A 16,390-nucleotide genomic window follows, 5' to 3' on the forward strand; every position below is an offset into this window, starting at 1 on the left:
GTGCTGTGAAGCATGCTATGGCATATGTGCACGGCAGGGGAGCGGAAGTGCATTGAGGCCGGTCCCTGAATCAGGAGTCTGCTTCGGTGCGTCGAGGCTGCGATTGCAATCGGGTGGTGGTGCAGACAATCACGATGGGGCCAGCAGCCCAGCCTGGTGGCGTTCATCCCTTCGACCCAAGGCTTTCCTTCTCCTTCATCTGCACGCCCATCGACGTCTCGACCAGCCAGCCAGCCCATTGACCGACCAGCGAGCAGCCATGTCCTCCCAGCCCTACGGACTTGAATGGTTCAAGCCCGAGAATCTTTACGACTACGCCGCCGTGGTCATCGTTGTCGTCAGCATCGGGCTCACGAACAAAATCCACCCCTTTGAACGTCCCTTTGATCCCAACGACCCGGACCTGTCGCATCCGCACTGGAAGACCGACATTGTACCAATGGCCACGGCATTTGCCGTCACCGTCGGCGTCCCCATCGCCGTGGTCACCATCTTTGCCGCCATCAAGGCTGCTTACGGAGCGAGCGCCGTCGCAGGTCGAGGCCACAAGTGGGCGCTGGCCACGTTCCTGGTGACGGTCCATGACTTTTGCCTGCCGTTTGTGCTGACGATCGAGCTGACGTCGCTGTTTACGGACGTGGTCAAGAACTGGGCTGGCCGCCTGCGCCCGGACTTTTTGGATCGATGCAGATGGAGCGCCGAGACCCATGCCTGCACGGGTGACCCGGCTCTGATCCTGGACGGGCGACGGTCGTTCTTTTCGGGCCACTCGAGCTTTTCGTTTGCAGGCTTTACCTTCCTGGCGCTCTATCTCTCGGACGCACTCGGTATCTTTGCCCACCAAACCAAGCCGCGCGGCCTGGCCTTCCGACTGACCCTGATCATCATGCTGTTCCTGATTCCATCCTACATTGCAATCTCGAGGTGAGTCGAGCACGCAGGTTGCTGCGACTGGGCGATGCAGATGCAGATGTGCAGATGTGCAGATGTGCAGATGTGCAGATGTGCAGATGTGCAGATGTGCAGATGTGCAGATGTGACTCCTTCGCTTGCGTATGTGTTCGGAACCCGGCCTTGGATGTGGGACTTTCGGCATGAAAACTGGCTGCCGTTGACGTTCGGCTCTTTGCTTGTGCCCAGGACCCAGCAGTACATCCACCATCCAACCGATGTCATGACCGGCTCGCTCTTTGGCGTGTTTATGGCTGTCGTTGGCTACCGAGCCCACTTCAAGGCAAGACTGCCGAGCCACCAGCAGCAGCCCGATCTGGCCGATGTCGAGGGAGGCCGGCCCTCGGAGGATTCTTTCAACTTTGACGACCGTCTCCGTCTGGTTTCGTAGAATACAGCGCGCGGCCTTTCAGCCAGAGACTGGACCATGTGCGGTACCGCAAGACATCTTGTCCTGATGACGGAGGGAGCAGGCCGACCGAAGCCACAGCAGGACGGGCAATCTCGGCACCCAGTCCACAGCGCACGCTTTCGCTGTGCAAGTGCCGATATGCCCCTTTCTTCCGGCCAGCTGAGCCAGCTGCTCCTTTCTGCCGACGACGAGGCCATCTGCTGACCTGCTTTGTGCAGGCAGCAGGCAGCAGGAAGCGACCCACACGGCGCCAACTTTGGAGGAGGGAGCAATCAGTCCACCAGAGCCAGAGCCAGAGCCGCCGGCATTGCACCAAGCACACCGTCGCGGCCGATACCAGGCCAGCAGCCAACGGTCGTATCATCTCGCTGCCGTGTGGACCTCGGCCTCTCCGACACATCTCGCTCTGTTGGGCATCATGCCATCCGTCTGGCCCACAACCTGGTCCTGGCATACACACACACACACGTGCGCTTTTCACATGCGGCGCTGAGGGCGTGGGAACTTCTCCGGCTGTCAGCTGAAGATGCCATCGACAATGCCCTGCAGAGCCGACCGATTCCTGGCTGCCGCTGGCTGCCTGCTGGCCAGAGCACGGCCAGGACGAGCCTGATCGAGGCTCCCTTCAATCAACCCATAAATACCCCGTCGTTTCGCTCGTGCACGGCGCTCGCACGCACATCCGGGCTTGTCGTTTGTCTTCCGCTGCTCTCCTCTTCAAGTGATCTTCCTCTTCATCTACCCACTCACCCATGTCGACGCCGGCTCCCAAGACCGTGATGTAGGTGCTTGATCGCGAGAGCGGCAGCTCCGTATGTTGCTGCGCTATACTAATTGCCTCCTGTGCTGTGCTATGCTGTGCTATCCAGCTCGCCCCAGTCGAGCCTCCAGGAGGAGCGCCTGCGGGCCACCTTTCCAGTTCGAGAAATGACCTATTTCCTCGATGGCGGCGAGAAGCAGACCGAGGTTGGTTTTCACAGCTGCAATTCCGCCTGTCTATTCCACTCGATGGCGTCGCAGCTCGGGCCCAGCTCATCTAATTTCACTCTTCCTCCTTGGGCCCGCTAGCTGAAGGAGCGTCTGAGCCTCCAGCTCGAGCGCGACCCCATTTTCAAGGTCGAGGATCACAACGATCTCACCTTTGATGAAATTAGAGAGCGCACCATGGCCAAAGTGCGCCGTGCGGCTCATTTTGTCTCCTCCGAGCCCGTCAGCTTCTTCAAAATCAGACTCTCCATTCTGAGGTACTCCCCAGGCTCTGAATCGCACCGTCGATGCAGTCCAACGATCTGCGGATCCACTAACCTTTGTTCCATTCTTCTTTGACCTTTCCTTCAGTTTGGTGGACCCCGGCACTTGGACTCGCATTGGAGTGCACTGTACGTAGCCAGCTGTCGAGTATAGGACTGGTGCCTATGCGTTACTGGGTTCTGCCAACAAGTTGCCCTTGCTTCCTGCTGCGTGACTGATATCCTCTGTTTGGACAGACGGCCTCTTCTTTGGTGCTCTGCAAGGCCAGGCTACTCCCGAGCAGTTTGCGTTCTGGGTCCAGAAGGGCGCCGTTGCCCTCAATGGCCTCATTGGATGCTATGCCATGACCGAGCTTGGCCACGTACGTATTTGCGGGTCAATGCTTCCGGGCCAGTGTTACTGAGTCGTCTCGGCTGTTCCTGGTTGCTCTCCGGGTGCTGGCCGACAACCATCCGCTGACATCTGTCCTGCGATCCATGCACTTCCTTGGGCTTGCGCTCACTCTGCTCTCTTCAGGGATCAAACGTGGCTGGCTTGGAGACTACGGCAACGTACGACGAAGCCTCGGATGAGTTTGTTATCCACACCCCGACACTCACAGGTCCGTGCCCATTGATGCTTGGTATCTTGCATCCGTCCTGCCATTGCCCGTATTCCTGACATCTTTTCTTATCCAAAACAACAACAGCCACCAAGTGGTGGATTGGTGGTGCAGCACAGTCAGCCACGCATTCCTGTGTCTATGCTCAGCTCATTGTGAAGGGCAAGTGCTATGGAGTCAAGACCTTTATTGTGCCCCTCCGCGATCCCAAGACCTTTGCTCTGAGACCCGGAGTGGTCATTGGCGATATTGGCGCCAAGATGGTGGGTGGTTTGCTTGGTCGATACTGCCGTTGCATCGAAATCGAAATCGGCATCGAAATCGAGACAGGCGGCTCCGTGCAAACTGACAGCCCTCCTTCATCTCTTCAGGGACGACACGGGACCGATAACGGCTGGATCCAGGTAAGCTTCGCTGTTTCGGGCCCATGTCGCTGCTGTTGCGTCTCGCACCTGTCTGGAGCCGAGCGTATCTGACTGCGACCATGTGTTTCAGTTTACCCACGTTCGCATTCCTCGATCATACATGCTCATGAGACACGCCAAAGGTAGGCGCAGTCAATGTTTCCTTGGGTCGAATGCCTGGGGGGGGGGACGTATTTGCACGCCGTCAACATACAACTACAGAGTCGTACTGATCCCGATCTGGACCCAATCGATTTGCCAGTCTCGCGGGCTGGCGTGGTCACCGAGCCTCCACTTGCCCAGCTTGCCTATGGTGCTCTCATCCAAGGCAGAGTCACGATGGTTGTCGGTGAGTGCTCCTGAACATCGCTGCTACTATTGCCGGACATGTGGTCATGGTCCCATTCGTGTGAAATGGCAGCTGAGTGCATTCTTACTTCTATCGAAGACTCTGGAAATATCTCCAAGAAGGCTCTCACTATCGCTTTGCGTTATGCTGCCATCCGTCGCCAGTTTGGCGCAAAGGCCGGCGAGCCCGAAACCAAGTTGCTGGACTACATCATCCACCAACACCGTCTCTTGCCTCTTCTGGCCCAAGCTGTGAGTAGTACGCATTGCATCAGCGCCGTGGAGCCCGGGCCGAGACTGGGCCACCGTTTTTCGGCTGTACATACACAGCCGACAGCCCTGAGTTGTACATATCGGCTAGGACGATCCCAGGTTTCTCACTCGCGCCTTTGCCCTAGTTTGCGATGCACTTTACCGGAGTCGAGGTCTATGGCATCTACGAGAAGCTGAACAACGCCATGCAAACCTTGAAGCCTGGAGACAAGAACCTCCAGACGATCCTTGAGCAGCTCAAGGAAGTCCACGGCACCAGCGCAGGTTTGAAAGCCTTCTGCACCTGGAACGCTCTCGCAACTATTGAACAGGTGAGCTCGAGTGGTACAGCATCTGGGCTCGGTTGCGTGAGCGCTGTGATCAACCCAGCTTTGTTTCGTAAGATGCAATGTGCTATGTGTGTTTGCAACTCAGGACGACCCTCATCCAAGGCAGCCACATGCGCCTGCACTCACAGTTGCTGACTCGCATGAAACGTGCTGCTGCTCGTTCTCCAGTGCAGACAAGCGTGCGGTGGCCACGGATACTCCTCGTACACCGGCCTCGCCTCGCTCTACTCGGACTTTGCCGTCCAGTGCACGTGGGAGGGTGACAACACCATTCTGACCCTGCAGGCCGGTCGATACCTCATTGGATGGTGAGTGCATCGCGCGCATTCAACTCTGCTGATAGGGAGCCGTGCATCCAGTGCTGCACCCGCAGCCAGCGATTTGGTGGGCGAGAGTAGCGACACTGACTTTGAATCATCGACGCCGATCGTTAGCTACCGAGATGCCAAGAAGGGCAAGATCCAGCACGGCGGCGTTGCCTACCTCAACAATCTGACTCAGGTCCTGAGTGCCCGATGCCAGGCCACCCAGCCTGACGAGATCCAAGATCTGGAGACCATCGGCAATGCATACAACCTCGTTTCAGCCAACCTCGTCAAGAAGGCTGGCGATGAGTTTGAATCGCTCCGAGCCAAGGGACTCAAGGAAGACGAAGCCTACGAGGAGTGCTGTAAGTTGGCGGCTGTACCGAAGCAAGCCCTAGCGACGCACCGTGTCTCGTAGATAGCTTCAAGTGAAACATGTCGTAGCGAATGTCGTTTATGCTGACAGTCATCGGGCTTCAATCCAGCACACTCCCGTCTCGCCGCTGCCAAAATGCACTCCTACGGATACCTCTTCCATCGTTTCAAGGACGGCATCAACAAGGCCCCGGCCTCCCTCAAGCCCATTCTGCTAACCTTGTGCCGGCTGTACGGATTGTACAACATCCAAGAGAACGCCGGCGCATTCTTGCAGTACCAGTACTTCTCTGGCCAGCAGGTGAGGGATCCCGCCAATACGGGCCATGCTGCCGGTATCTGCGTTTCTCGACTGCCATGAGTTCACTGATTCTTGTGTGTGCGAGAGCGGATCCGCAAGGTTTTGGCGTAACTAGAGCAAGTAGTTAGCACTACTAACTGAGCCGCCGGCTGTATACAGTTGGACTGGGTCAAGGGCAAGGTCTCGGAGCTCTGCAAGATCGTTCGGAACGATGCCATCGCACTCTGCGACTCGTTCAACTTTTCGGATTACGTGATCAACTCGCCCCTCGGCCGCTACGACGGCAACATGTATGTGCTTGCATATCCCACCTCGAGTGACTGAGTGCATAGACGCATAGATAGCTGGCGACCAGGATTGAGGACGTATGGCAGAGGACAGAGGAGATACGGCTGCCTTGCCCTCTGGATCTTGGTGTCTGCTCCGTCGCACGGCCGTCCCGGGGCTTCATGCTGACTTGATTCCCCTTTCTCAGCTACGAGGCGTACTTCAACACCGTCAACCGCGCCCACAAGGCCGGCGCCGTTCCCAAGTACTTTGATCGCGAGATCTACCCGCTGCTGCACCGCAAGCTCACTGACGACGAGCGTATCGAGATGGAGCACGATGAATAGGCTTCTACCCACAAGCGCGCATTCCGTCCTCCCCTCTCCCCACAGCCTCTTGCGAAAATGCACGGTCAGTTTCCTGCAAAGAAAGCAGCCTGTGGATGTATTTCCCTCCTCGTAGCTCAGTAGCCAAACCCCCGGCACGGATCGGGTGAGCGAGCGAGCGTAGATATGTTTGGATGCACACACCGATCCCTCGAAAGGCATCGATATAGACATGAACAATACAGCACATGCAGCAACAGTTGCGTCGCGGCTGGCGCACTGACGACCAAACACGGATGGGCGGAAAGTCAAATGCGCTTCGGAGCCTGGTCGGCGTGGATTTTCGTCAAATGCAAGGGGACTGGGTCTAGTTGCTCCAGAAACAAACTGTGGCGTCTTCGCCGCCAGATACGATGGTGCGCGTCTGGGCAAAGTGATCGGGAGCAACAAGTGGCTGTGAGTTCGACACGCTCAAGACACAGCAGTGCCCAGTTTGATAGTCGTCAACAGCTACAGCTTCGTAGTTTGTTCTGCGACAGCCGAGAACGAGGCAAGCACTCACATTCTTGTTCCACAGCACATCGCGGACAATATCCGAGTGGCCGTTGTTGAGCGTGTGCACAATCGATGCAGATTGCAAGCTGACGTCCGAGATGCCAATGCTTCCTCTGCGCGGGGTTGTTTGGGCGAGTCAGGCCATTGCGCCGTTCGTTGGAGGCGTCCTAACAGAGCCCGGGTGTGGTGTGGAGGCGACTGCATGCAGCGGGGGAGTGATGAGGTGTGTCTGTGTACTCACTCTTGCGAGCCGGTGAACATGAACAGGCGCTGACTTTCATGGTCGTAGTGACAGTCGATGATGTAGTCGATCTTGTGAAGCGGCGTCGAAAGCGACCGAATATCACCGTAGCTCGAAATGACCTCCGCCTACGATCGTTTGGACCGATCCATGATTCATATGCAGTGCCGATGTGTGAGTCTCGCTCGAGTGCCGATAACACCTGCCGCTGCGCAGTTGGATTCATACCTCCTGGAAGTTCCACAGAGAGAATGTTTCGATGTGGGTGGAGCAGTAGAGGTACTCGTAGCTCGGCCCAAAGTAGCCAAGCTTGCTGACCGAGTCGACTTTCAATGTTTGGTAAAGCGAGTCGTCTTCTACCAACGTGGCAAGGTTGTAGAGATTGATGAGGCTGTTGGCAGCTTGAGCGTGAGCAATTCATCGCAGAGAGAGTTCCGAGCGAGCTTGCCAAAACATCAGATCGCTTGCGAAACTGCTGCGAATGTGCTGCAAGACCGGACAAAATGTGGATTTACCCATCTGTCGAGCCTGTCATGAGGGCCTCGCCGTGGGTGGGATGGAAGCTGAGGCACCGAACGCAGGTGTCAGAGAAAGCACAAGCCAAGGGTTATTCAGGAGCAGGCGATGTGCGAATGGCTGGATCTAGCAAGCGTGAGGGAGGAAGCTTCGCGGTTTCCGTTTCTGTCAGCCCTGCTTGCTTGCTTGCTTTCTTTGTCGAGACAACAGCCCAGACAACCCGCCCCGACTGAGTTGTAGCGAGCAGAACTTACCGCACTTGTGTGATATCGTCTGAGTGGACTTCGTTGAATGCGACCAAGGCATTCTGCGTTCGAACGTCCCTGCAAGTCCATATGTCGGTCGTTTGAGCACATATTCGCTTGGAGCACCGTTACATGTGCCAGGGGGCAACAGCGCGATAGCCTCAAGAGCACCCGTCGGGCCGCCGACTTACCAGAAACAGAGCTTGGCCGCATCGCCGACGGGTTCGTCTTCTTCCAAGCCTTCGTAGCTCTGCAGCTCCGTGCCCTAGTGGAGAGTAATCAGTCGTGTTGAGAATGACCCGCGAACCGCATGACTGGCGGTGCTGCGGTAATGGAAGCGGAATTTGGTACGGGGCGGTGAGGTGCGAGTGCTTACCGCAGATAGGAGTGTATGACTGGCGTTGATATCGAAGGACAGGACTGGTGCTCCGGCTGGATGGGAACGAGACAATCCCAGGGCGACATCAGTATCCGACAAATCCAATACTGTAAGCCGCAGTTCCCGATGGGTGATTGAAGGCCTTCCATCCCAGACAGCTCAAAGATCGTTGGCGATGCGGGTCCGGTAGCCGTTGGTGGTAGTAGCGGCCACTCCTCTTCTGGAGACGTCGGCATAGCTGAGGCAGTGTTGTCGTAATCGGCATCTGCGATGATGCATGACCTACCTTGCAGCGTCAAGGCCGGCGCAGCCCGCGAGCGCAGGTCCCAGAGTTGAATGAGCCCGCCCTTGGATCCAATCCAAAGCAGCGAGCTGTTTGTGGTATCAAACTTGATTTCGCTCAGGGGTGCATCGGTCGAGGGCGCTGTCTGGAACTCAAAGATCTCGCTGAGCGACGAGCGATCATAGACCGTGACAAGATTCGACGACCAGCCGCTGGCGATAAGGGTCTGGTCGACGCTGGCAGTCAGACTCATGGCATAGTCGCCCTGGGTTTTGGGGTACTTTCGGATGAGCTGGAAGGGAGTTTGCTCCATAGTGGGCTCGGATCAGGGTGCGGATATGGATAGGTTGTGGTGTGGAGGTCGATGCGATCTGGGGCTGGGATCGAGTGTGGGACCGGAGCATCTGTTAACGAACGCGGCGTCGATCCTTCAGGCGCTGCTGACGAGGCGGTATCCATATCCAAGGGCGGCGGCATCATACCGCTGGCCGTGGCTCTTTCGATGTCGATGTCGATGTCGATGTCGATGTCGATGCACTGGGCGATGTGCAAGCCAATGTGTGCAAATCAAATACTCGAGTCGATGCTCCAACCAGCGCCCGAGCCGCGGTCATGCGAAAGTCACATTCCGCTGCGCCACACACGCTGCGCATTGGCACGTGGGCAGGCGTGATTGGCGCGACGCCAGCCGCCTTCCAGGTCAAGTTCCCCTGATTGATGCCCCTGATTGTTGCCCCTGATCGGGATCGGCAGCGGTCGGGCGGCCGGCGGCTCTCTGGCCAACCGAGGGCTGAGCCGCGTGGGCATCCAGGGCAACAGACGACGGCGCCGACTCGGGATCGTCTGCTTGCGGCACAGACTCGCCTGTTTGCAACTCGTGCCGGCATCTGGAAAGCCGGGGTCTTCCTTCAGCGAGAGAGTCGGTGCAAACAGCTCTGGCTTCGCCTGTGCCGCCTCGACCAAGAGTCGTCCCCCCCCCTCACAGAATGCCCCTTCAACGAGGCTCTTTCGAGCTCAAGTTTATTGTCCTCGGGGATCGAGGGTGCGGCAAGTCGAGCCTGATCAAGGCCCTCAAATATGGCCGTGGGCTCGGCTCCGTAAGTGGACTCCCTCGTGGCTGCTTGCCCACGATCGAGCAGCAGCTCATCTTCCGTAGCTCGCGGCGGATGAACGAGGGGTTGGTGCGGCTCCGGGCTTGCCTGATCGCCGCTGGCGGTCTCTCCTGTCCAGACCGATGACTCACAGACGCCAACTCACCGCCTCTGGCCACGGCGTTGTCAGGCCTCGACCGAACTCGGACTCATTGCTGGAGGAGACCGAAGTGAATCAGCCCCGGGCTCGCAAAAGCTGGCATACACACACAACAGACACCACTTTGTGCTTGAGTTTTGCGACACCGATGCCAATACCGTCGCCGATGACCCGACCATCTTCCGAGATGCCAACGCCATCCTGATATGCTTTGCTGTCGATTGCCCGCAAGACCTGGGGCGGGTGAAGGAGAAGGTGATGCAACCAAGCCATACTCTTCCCACCTGCAGCGTGGAAACAACAGCGAAGCGGCACTGTACTCACCTTGAGCCGACTCACCCGTGGTGTATCAACTCGGGTTATCTATGTAGTGGGTCCGAATAGCGCTGAAGCTCAGTCCGACGTGCCCAATACTGCTAGTTGGATGCAAGATCGATCTCCGGACCAGTGACGAGGCCCCAGAAGCATCGGCGGTCGGCGATGCGCGTCAAATGTCCATCTTAACACCGAAGGAAGTAAGGACACCATTGCAGGCGCTATCGCTCTGTGGCGGCTCGCCCGGTTTCTGTTCCTTGTTGTCTCGTCCTTGATGTTTCCCATACGGATCGATCGGGCTACGTATGGGCCACGTATGGGCCACTTATTCCACGTCTCACACGACACTGGCCATACCCAGGGTGATGAGCTCTCCAAGCAGGTCATCAAGGAGTTTGGCAAAGTCAACGCATATACCGAGTGCAGCGCCATCACTGGCAAAGGGATACGAGGGGTCATTCCTCTGGCCGTCGATCTGGTCATGTCGGTTTTGTGCGGCTGCCCCAGCGGCGGCGGCGGCGGCGGGAGTGATTCGAGTTGTGCGGTATTGTAGAATGGACTTGGGTGGTGCGCAACTTGAGCAAAATGCTTGATACGGACGAGAGGCGGGGATTGTCTGGACATCCGAGTCACTCAGCGAGCGACGCACCCCACGGCACATCTGTTCCCATTCGGTAACGCAATTTGTATAGTGTTGAAAAAGCAAAATGCCACAACATATCTTCCGGCCACAAGCACGCCATGGTTGAATCGTCTCCTTGGGCGTCTGTCCCGCGATATCTCATCGGCCGAGCTCATCACAAGCGGGCGCCGATCGACAGCATTCAGTTGGGCAATCGATCAACATCACTCAGTCTACATATATAGCGTGTCTGTGCTGTAAAACAACAAATGGGGAGGTACGCAGAAAGGGGCTGGGCCGACAAGTTTGTGCGAGCGCAAACAGCCCTGGGCGTTGGGTTCAAGGGGATACAAAACGCAAAACAACAACAGCAAATATGCACCAAACTTGACAGCGAGGCATCGTCGCTGCAGATACCACCACAGGGAGCCCCACAGCGTGGTTGATTTAAGAGTACCGAGACTGGGATCGATACGAAGAGGTTGTCCGTCGTCAGTCAGCGGTCAGCAGCGACAATGCAATGTTGCTGCCGTCGTAAATGTCCCCACAGGCCCAATCCCCAACTGCAGTGCCCTCTGTCGCTTCAACGACAATGACCCCCACCTGGATATCCTGGAGCATCTCGCCCAACTTGTTGCCGCCCGACGACACGATGCGGCTCAGGGTCGAAAAGTCGTCCGCGGCTTGGCTCGCAAATTTGTTTGCAAAGTCTTTGGCTGTGTTGGACACGCTACCAAGAACTCCCTCGTAGCTGCTCGAGGGCATCATGGAGACTCCACCGCGGCTGGCCTGCTCTTCACCGTAGTAATCAGAGGATCCGAATCCGGACTTGCCCTCGAACTGACGAAGCTTGTCGCGGGCTTCCATGCTGATCGATCAAGCAAATAGCGTCAGAATTGACCATAGACGGGCTCAGCTTTCGCGCGCGCACCAATCGACAGGAGCCGGTGTCGGCCATGGGCAAAGATCGGTGCGTCCACCGATCGTGCCCTTTTGAACTCGTGCACGCCACTTATCACTCCTCCCCTTCGTAATTGATGCTGGATATCGAACCTGGCCTGGGCATCGTAGTTGCCGCGCTCAAAGTACTGGTCACTTGAGATGGCCTTTGCGTTGCCAAATCGCTTGGCCGCGTCGTCGCTCGATTCGTAAGCACTCTTGCCGAATCCGCTTTGACCGAATCCGCTTTGGCTGAATCCACCAGAGCGCTGGGCTTGCGATGGGCTCTGTCCAAAGCCAGATGATCCCGACGCCGACGAGCTAGGGGCTGGGCCAGTAACATTGGCAAACTTGGCCGGTCGCTTGCTATCGGCATTAGCGGAAGCATCAAACCCAAAGCCGAGCTTGCCGACGCCCATGCCCAGACGCTCCATGGGGTCCTCGGAAGAAGTCGAGGTCTCGCCGGCACCAGGTTCGACGTACGCCAGGCGGCTCGAGAACGACGACACGCCACTGGGTTTGATTTGGTTGAACCGCTCTTCCTCCTCGCGCTTCTGTTTCTGCAGGAGCTCTTCTTTCTCGAGCCGCTCCTGCTCCTCCTTTGCACGTCGCTCGATCTCGTCAAAGTTGATGACCTTGGTGGCCTTTTTGGCGCCCAGAGACTTTTTGCTTCCGCCCTTGAGGAACTGAGTAGACGAGCCCATCGTCATGGAAGAGCCTTGCTGCGTCGTGGACAGCACGGCGGGCTTGGGAGTGGCGCTCTGGGCGACAGGGGAGCCGACCGAGGGTGAGGGTGCGGACAGAGGGGCGACTTTGGGGCTGGAGAGCGTGCTGCCAATGGGGCTGCTTTCTGGGCGGCCCGAAGTCGCAGCGGCGACGGCAGGAGCAGCAGCGAGCGCAGGCTTGGCTGCAACCGCGGCAGTTGGGGTCTTGGGCGCATCCCACTCTCCGAAAAAGTCGTCCTCATTGGAGGGGTCGTTGAAGGCGGCCTCTGCAATTCCATCGGCTTGGTCGTCGTGGCTCTCCAGCACTATTCGGGTGGGATACCTGGATGACGTGGAATCAGAACGCAGAGCGGATGAACCGCCAACAAGGCCACGATTTCGGCCAGTCAGCGGGGCCCCCAGGCAGCAGAGTGTCGATCGGCCACCAAGCCCGCGTCAAGCACCAGACTGCATCATCGTCGAGCATGCGTCCCTGCCGATGGAAAGAGTTCCTGCCAGCACCTACTTTTTGGCATCCTCGTCTGCGAGCTTCTTCAGCCGCTCCTTGTACAGGACTGCTGCCCTGGAAGTGTACTTGACCTTGGGGTCTTTGAACTTGTCGAGGCCGGCCGGGCCGCCCGAGTACTGTCGGAAAAACTCAAGGCAGTTCTGATTGCCGCCGACCTTCATAAGCCGGAGCTGATCCAGCGACCACGAGTCGAGGTTGGTTGAGCGTACGAAGGTGATGTGGACGCCGAGATTGCGGTGGATGGCAGAGCAGTCCAAGCACAGGTAGATGCCGAATGTAACGCTGCTCCAGGTCGGGTTCTTGGCGCTGCAGTCAAAGCACACCTGCGAGAGTCGAAATGGGCGTGCGGTCAGAGAGTAGCAAACCAGCGGCTGAAGCTCAGCTATCGGGCGAGCGACATCACCTAGTCCGGCTGGGGGACACCAAATGAGGGCCCAGCGAAAGACAGCATCGATGGGTGCTGACGAGATCGATGATGGATGCAGAGAATGACGACAGAGTGGCAAAGGGCAAGCGGGGACATTCCGCCAGCCCAGCGGGGCAATACAGCGGGGCAAGCATGGCCAGAGCAGCACCAGAGGCTGGACAGACCTTGTTCTCTCGCTTGGAATTCAGCTTCTTGAAGATCTGCTGGACCTCGGACTTTGGGAGCTGGGCCATGCTGGGCAGAGCTGGCTGGTTGGTCGGCCGAGGGGGATGCAGGGGATGCAGATGGCGGGGAGGAAGGTGCGCTGGGCGCTTGAAGGCGGGAAGGTGCGGCAGGCGAGCTCTACGACCACGTGAGCGTCACAGCGTCCTGCGCCACAGCCAGTCCAGGCGACACAACCGGCTCTGGTCGAGGCATCCGGCTGCTCTTGCGACCAACGGGGTGAGTTTCACGACTGTATTATGTGTGCAACGGTATCATCATCACCACCACCACCACCACCACCACCACCACCACCACCACCACCACCACCACCACCATCATCATCATCATCATCATCATCATCATCATTATCATCATCATTATCAAGTGTACAGTAGTATCATTAGCAAATAATGTGAGCCACGCTCGCTCGCAGACGTTGACATTATTGATGTTGAGCCTTGCTTCATGCGGTAGACTTGCACTCGAAGGCTGGACGCAGCAGTGGCGGTGGCGATAGATCAATTCAATCCATTAACGACTGCCAGTCGATAATCGCTGCAGTTGTTTCGTTGGATCCGGGGGGTCGCGCTTGTTCGTGGAGCTGCGATTCTGAGTGACTGCGAATCTTGCGTTTCTCGGGGATTGATGGGGTCCATAGTGGCATGCGAACAGCACGGCGCTGTCCCAAGGAGAAGTCATGGAGTGGTAATATCCATTGTGAGTGCCTAGCGACTGGTGCTACAGGCGGTGCTTTGTTGATTTTGCGTCTTCGAGAACCGCAGTGGGAGTCAGGAAGAATGGGAAGTGGTTTGCTGGACCAAGGCCGTGTCGATCTATATAAAATACTTGGAGTGATCGCTTCGCAATCGAGTTGCGGGTGCCGCAGTCAGCTTTGTGGCTCGTCGGCGCAGGTGGTCTTGGAGGCAGTCCTTGACGCCGCTTCCGAGCTGCATGCGGCCCTCTTCGACCAGATCGAGCCCAGTTTGAACACTATATCGATGCTCGGCGAGGGAAACGACTTGTCCATCGCGCACGTCGGGACATTCGTCGTCGACGACAACAAACTCGCGCTCGGCTGAGGACGGATTTTGTACAAATCGGCCAATCTTTTGCAGCGATGCCTGGGCCGCGGCTTCGCCGAGGTGGGCAAAGGCCTGGAAGACATGGACCTGGTTCTTGAACATTTCGACCTTGATGGGGCTGTTCTTCATCACCCGGCCGGCAAAGACGATGGATTCGTCACGAAGGCGCTCCAGCTCGCCAACATGGATGAGGGTCGGCGGCATGAGGCGGTCGCGGCGTTCGTGTGCAAACAGCGGCGAGACCAGGGGATGCTTGTTTTCCGCATCCGACTTTGTGTAGTAGTGCGAGCGGTGGCCCGGCACGATGTAAAGTGGATCTTCGTGTGTCGAGGGCACATAGTCGTATTCGCCGTTGATGCGGAAGCTTGGCTGGGAATGGGTCAGGTCCAGCCATGGAGCCAGGGCTACAACGCCGCTCGGGAGTGGATAGTTATTATCTCTTAGCCAAAGCGTTGTTGCAACAGCCAGGCCACCACCGGCCGAGTCGCCGGCAATAACGATTTGATCGGGTGTATACCGCCGCTGGGACGGATCCTTGGGGTCGATGAGATCGAGGTAGGCTGAGATGGCGTCGTGAAGAGGCAGGGGAAAGGTGTGCTCGGGAGATAGCCTGTAGTTGATGGCTGGCGACAGGGTATAGGGTCAGCATCCGTCATGCTTGGATGAAGGATGAGGCACGGCGTGCTTGAAATCAGAGCCGTCCTTCTTCTGGGTCTCACAGAGTCACTTACCAAGGACCTTGGCTCCACTTTCCTTGCTAAATCGCCAGGTCAGCATGCGATGGCCCTCGGCTGAGCACATGAAATATGCACCGCCATGAAGGAACAGAACCACCTTTTCCTTGGCCGGATCATTTCCGGCAACAAGGGCAGCCTGTTGGCAGGCAGGCTCGTGGTAGATCCATTCTCCAGGAATCGATCCCTGGGCCTCGGATGGGGTCATTCCTGCCAGAAGCAAGTCATCGCGCCGTGGGACTTTGGTGGGATGCACCCGGACGTCTTTCGGGAGCGTGGCGGGAATGAGAGTCGCAACAAGGCGCGAGGATCGAAGGTATTTGCGGGTGTGGTGGAGGGCTTGACGGTAGATGGGGACGGTAAGGCTCTGCGGACATGTAATTGATTTGCGAAAGCAGTGTTGGAGGGGGCCGGACAGCGAAATCAAAACCGTCAGTGCTCGTCACAGATGCCCATCGCACGAGTCGCAGCGAAGCTCACGCAATTAGCTGCTGCCACAGAGGCATTGCTACTTCGGACTGAGCCATTTTTCCTGAACAAATCGCTGCTTTGAAGCGAGCATCGCTCCAGGACGGATTGCTGCTTCCGGACGACCTGCAGCACTTCACGGCGGCCGCACGTCCGCCCAGACCACCCGCTCGAGGCGAGGCAGGGATGTGTCGAGACAGCAACATACCATGGCATTGCTCCACACGGGTCGCTTGCGATTCACCTTCTTCAGGATCATTTCGGTTGTGGGAAACAGGTCGTTGGCGGACGAATCGTACGCCCGCAAGCTCAGATTGAGGTCGAAGCGTGACAGCATCTGAAGCCAGGACGCAGCAGCCCGAAGCGGGACGGGCTTCGCCGAGACAGCGGACTGGCCAGACGTGGTCGAGACGGAGCGAGTTGCCGGAGCGACGGCGCCCAAATGCGACGAAGACTGTGCCAGGCGGGCAGACCATGTTGCAGCACGGGATACGGAAGGCAGAACGACGACTGTTGTACCGGACTTGAGCGGAAGGTCCAACATTGTGGGTGAGGGAAGTAGCTTGAGAGAGAAGCGGGTCGAGAGAGGGAAGCAGAGCCGAGCAGAGCAGAGCCGAGCAGAGCAGAGCAGAGCAGGGCGGCGAGCGAGCCGGAAGAAATACGTCCTTGGGCCTGCCCTCCACCCCTCCCTCCCCAAAGGCCGCCGAAGAGTTTGGGGGTGCCTGATCGATCATGCGACAGCCCGATGGCGAG

The 16,390-nt window shown here is 57.6% G+C and overlaps 6 protein-coding genes across 6 annotated transcripts; 3 read left to right on the plus strand and 3 right to left on the minus strand.

The window, feature by feature from the left end:
- Positions 1–141: 141 nt before the first annotated feature.
- On the plus strand, positions 142–1,729 carry BJ171DRAFT_218765 (phosphatidic acid phosphatase type 2/haloperoxidase). Its single transcript, XM_053106457.1, has 2 exons — positions 142–924; positions 1,141–1,729. The coding sequence occupies exons 1-2, from the start codon at positions 260–262 to the stop codon at positions 1,340–1,342; spliced, it is 867 nt and encodes a 288-aa protein (XP_052963222.1). The 5' UTR covers positions 142–259; the 3' UTR covers positions 1,343–1,729.
- BJ171DRAFT_218766 (acyl-CoA dehydrogenase/oxidase C-terminal) lies at positions 1,730–6,247 on the plus strand. Its single transcript, XM_053106458.1, has 17 exons — positions 1,730–2,144; positions 2,233–2,329; positions 2,432–2,607; positions 2,702–2,742; positions 2,851–2,975; positions 3,131–3,215; positions 3,303–3,478; positions 3,587–3,619; positions 3,711–3,762; positions 3,882–3,968; positions 4,068–4,219; positions 4,366–4,551; positions 4,738–4,877; positions 5,004–5,239; positions 5,360–5,550; positions 5,710–5,840; positions 6,026–6,247. The coding sequence occupies exons 1-17, from the start codon at positions 2,116–2,118 to the stop codon at positions 6,162–6,164; spliced, it is 2,076 nt and encodes a 691-aa protein (XP_052963223.1). The 5' UTR covers positions 1,730–2,115; the 3' UTR covers positions 6,165–6,247.
- Positions 6,248–6,394: 147 nt separating this feature from the next.
- Positions 6,395–8,889, minus strand: BJ171DRAFT_218786 (WD40-repeat-containing domain protein). Its single transcript, XM_053106459.1, has 9 exons — positions 8,366–8,889; positions 8,077–8,132; positions 7,892–7,965; positions 7,710–7,778; positions 7,455–7,502; positions 7,168–7,330; positions 6,940–7,067; positions 6,706–6,811; positions 6,395–6,567 (listed from the first exon to the last, which is right to left on the minus strand). Exons 1-9 carry the CDS (start codon positions 8,673–8,675, stop codon positions 6,511–6,513), a joined length of 1,011 nt encoding a protein of 336 aa, XP_052963224.1. The 5' UTR covers positions 8,676–8,889; the 3' UTR covers positions 6,395–6,510.
- A 209-nt stretch (positions 8,890–9,098) lies between these two features.
- Positions 9,099–10,596, plus strand: BJ171DRAFT_602018 (P-loop containing nucleoside triphosphate hydrolase protein). The gene is made up of 4 exons (XM_053115131.1): positions 9,099–9,459; positions 9,644–9,868; positions 9,985–10,128; positions 10,290–10,596. Exons 1-4 carry the CDS (start codon positions 9,349–9,351, stop codon positions 10,479–10,481), a joined length of 672 nt encoding a protein of 223 aa, XP_052963225.1. The 5' UTR covers positions 9,099–9,348; the 3' UTR covers positions 10,482–10,596.
- Positions 10,597–13,425, minus strand: BJ171DRAFT_519269 (uncharacterized protein). The gene is made up of 5 exons (XM_053112328.1): positions 13,314–13,425; positions 12,720–13,045; positions 11,604–12,536; positions 11,154–11,418; positions 10,597–11,012 (listed from the first exon to the last, which is right to left on the minus strand). The coding sequence occupies exons 1-5, from the start codon at positions 13,380–13,382 to the stop codon at positions 10,998–11,000; spliced, it is 1,608 nt and encodes a 535-aa protein (XP_052963226.1). The 5' UTR covers positions 13,383–13,425; the 3' UTR covers positions 10,597–10,997.
- Positions 13,426–13,975: 550 nt separating this feature from the next.
- On the minus strand, positions 13,976–16,374 carry BJ171DRAFT_218840 (Alpha/Beta hydrolase protein). The gene is made up of 3 exons (XM_053106460.1): positions 15,846–16,374; positions 15,167–15,536; positions 13,976–15,058 (listed from the first exon to the last, which is right to left on the minus strand). The coding sequence occupies exons 1-3, from the start codon at positions 16,179–16,181 to the stop codon at positions 14,187–14,189; spliced, it is 1,578 nt and encodes a 525-aa protein (XP_052963227.1). The 5' UTR covers positions 16,182–16,374; the 3' UTR covers positions 13,976–14,186.
- Positions 16,375–16,390: the final 16 nt, after the last annotated feature.

This window comes from Polychytrium aggregatum (assembly GCF_025602895.1).
Source record: "Polychytrium aggregatum strain JEL109 chromosome Unknown BJ171scaffold_42, whole genome shotgun sequence".
NCBI classification, from domain to species: domain Eukaryota; kingdom Fungi; phylum Chytridiomycota; class Chytridiomycetes; order Polychytriales; genus Polychytrium; species Polychytrium aggregatum.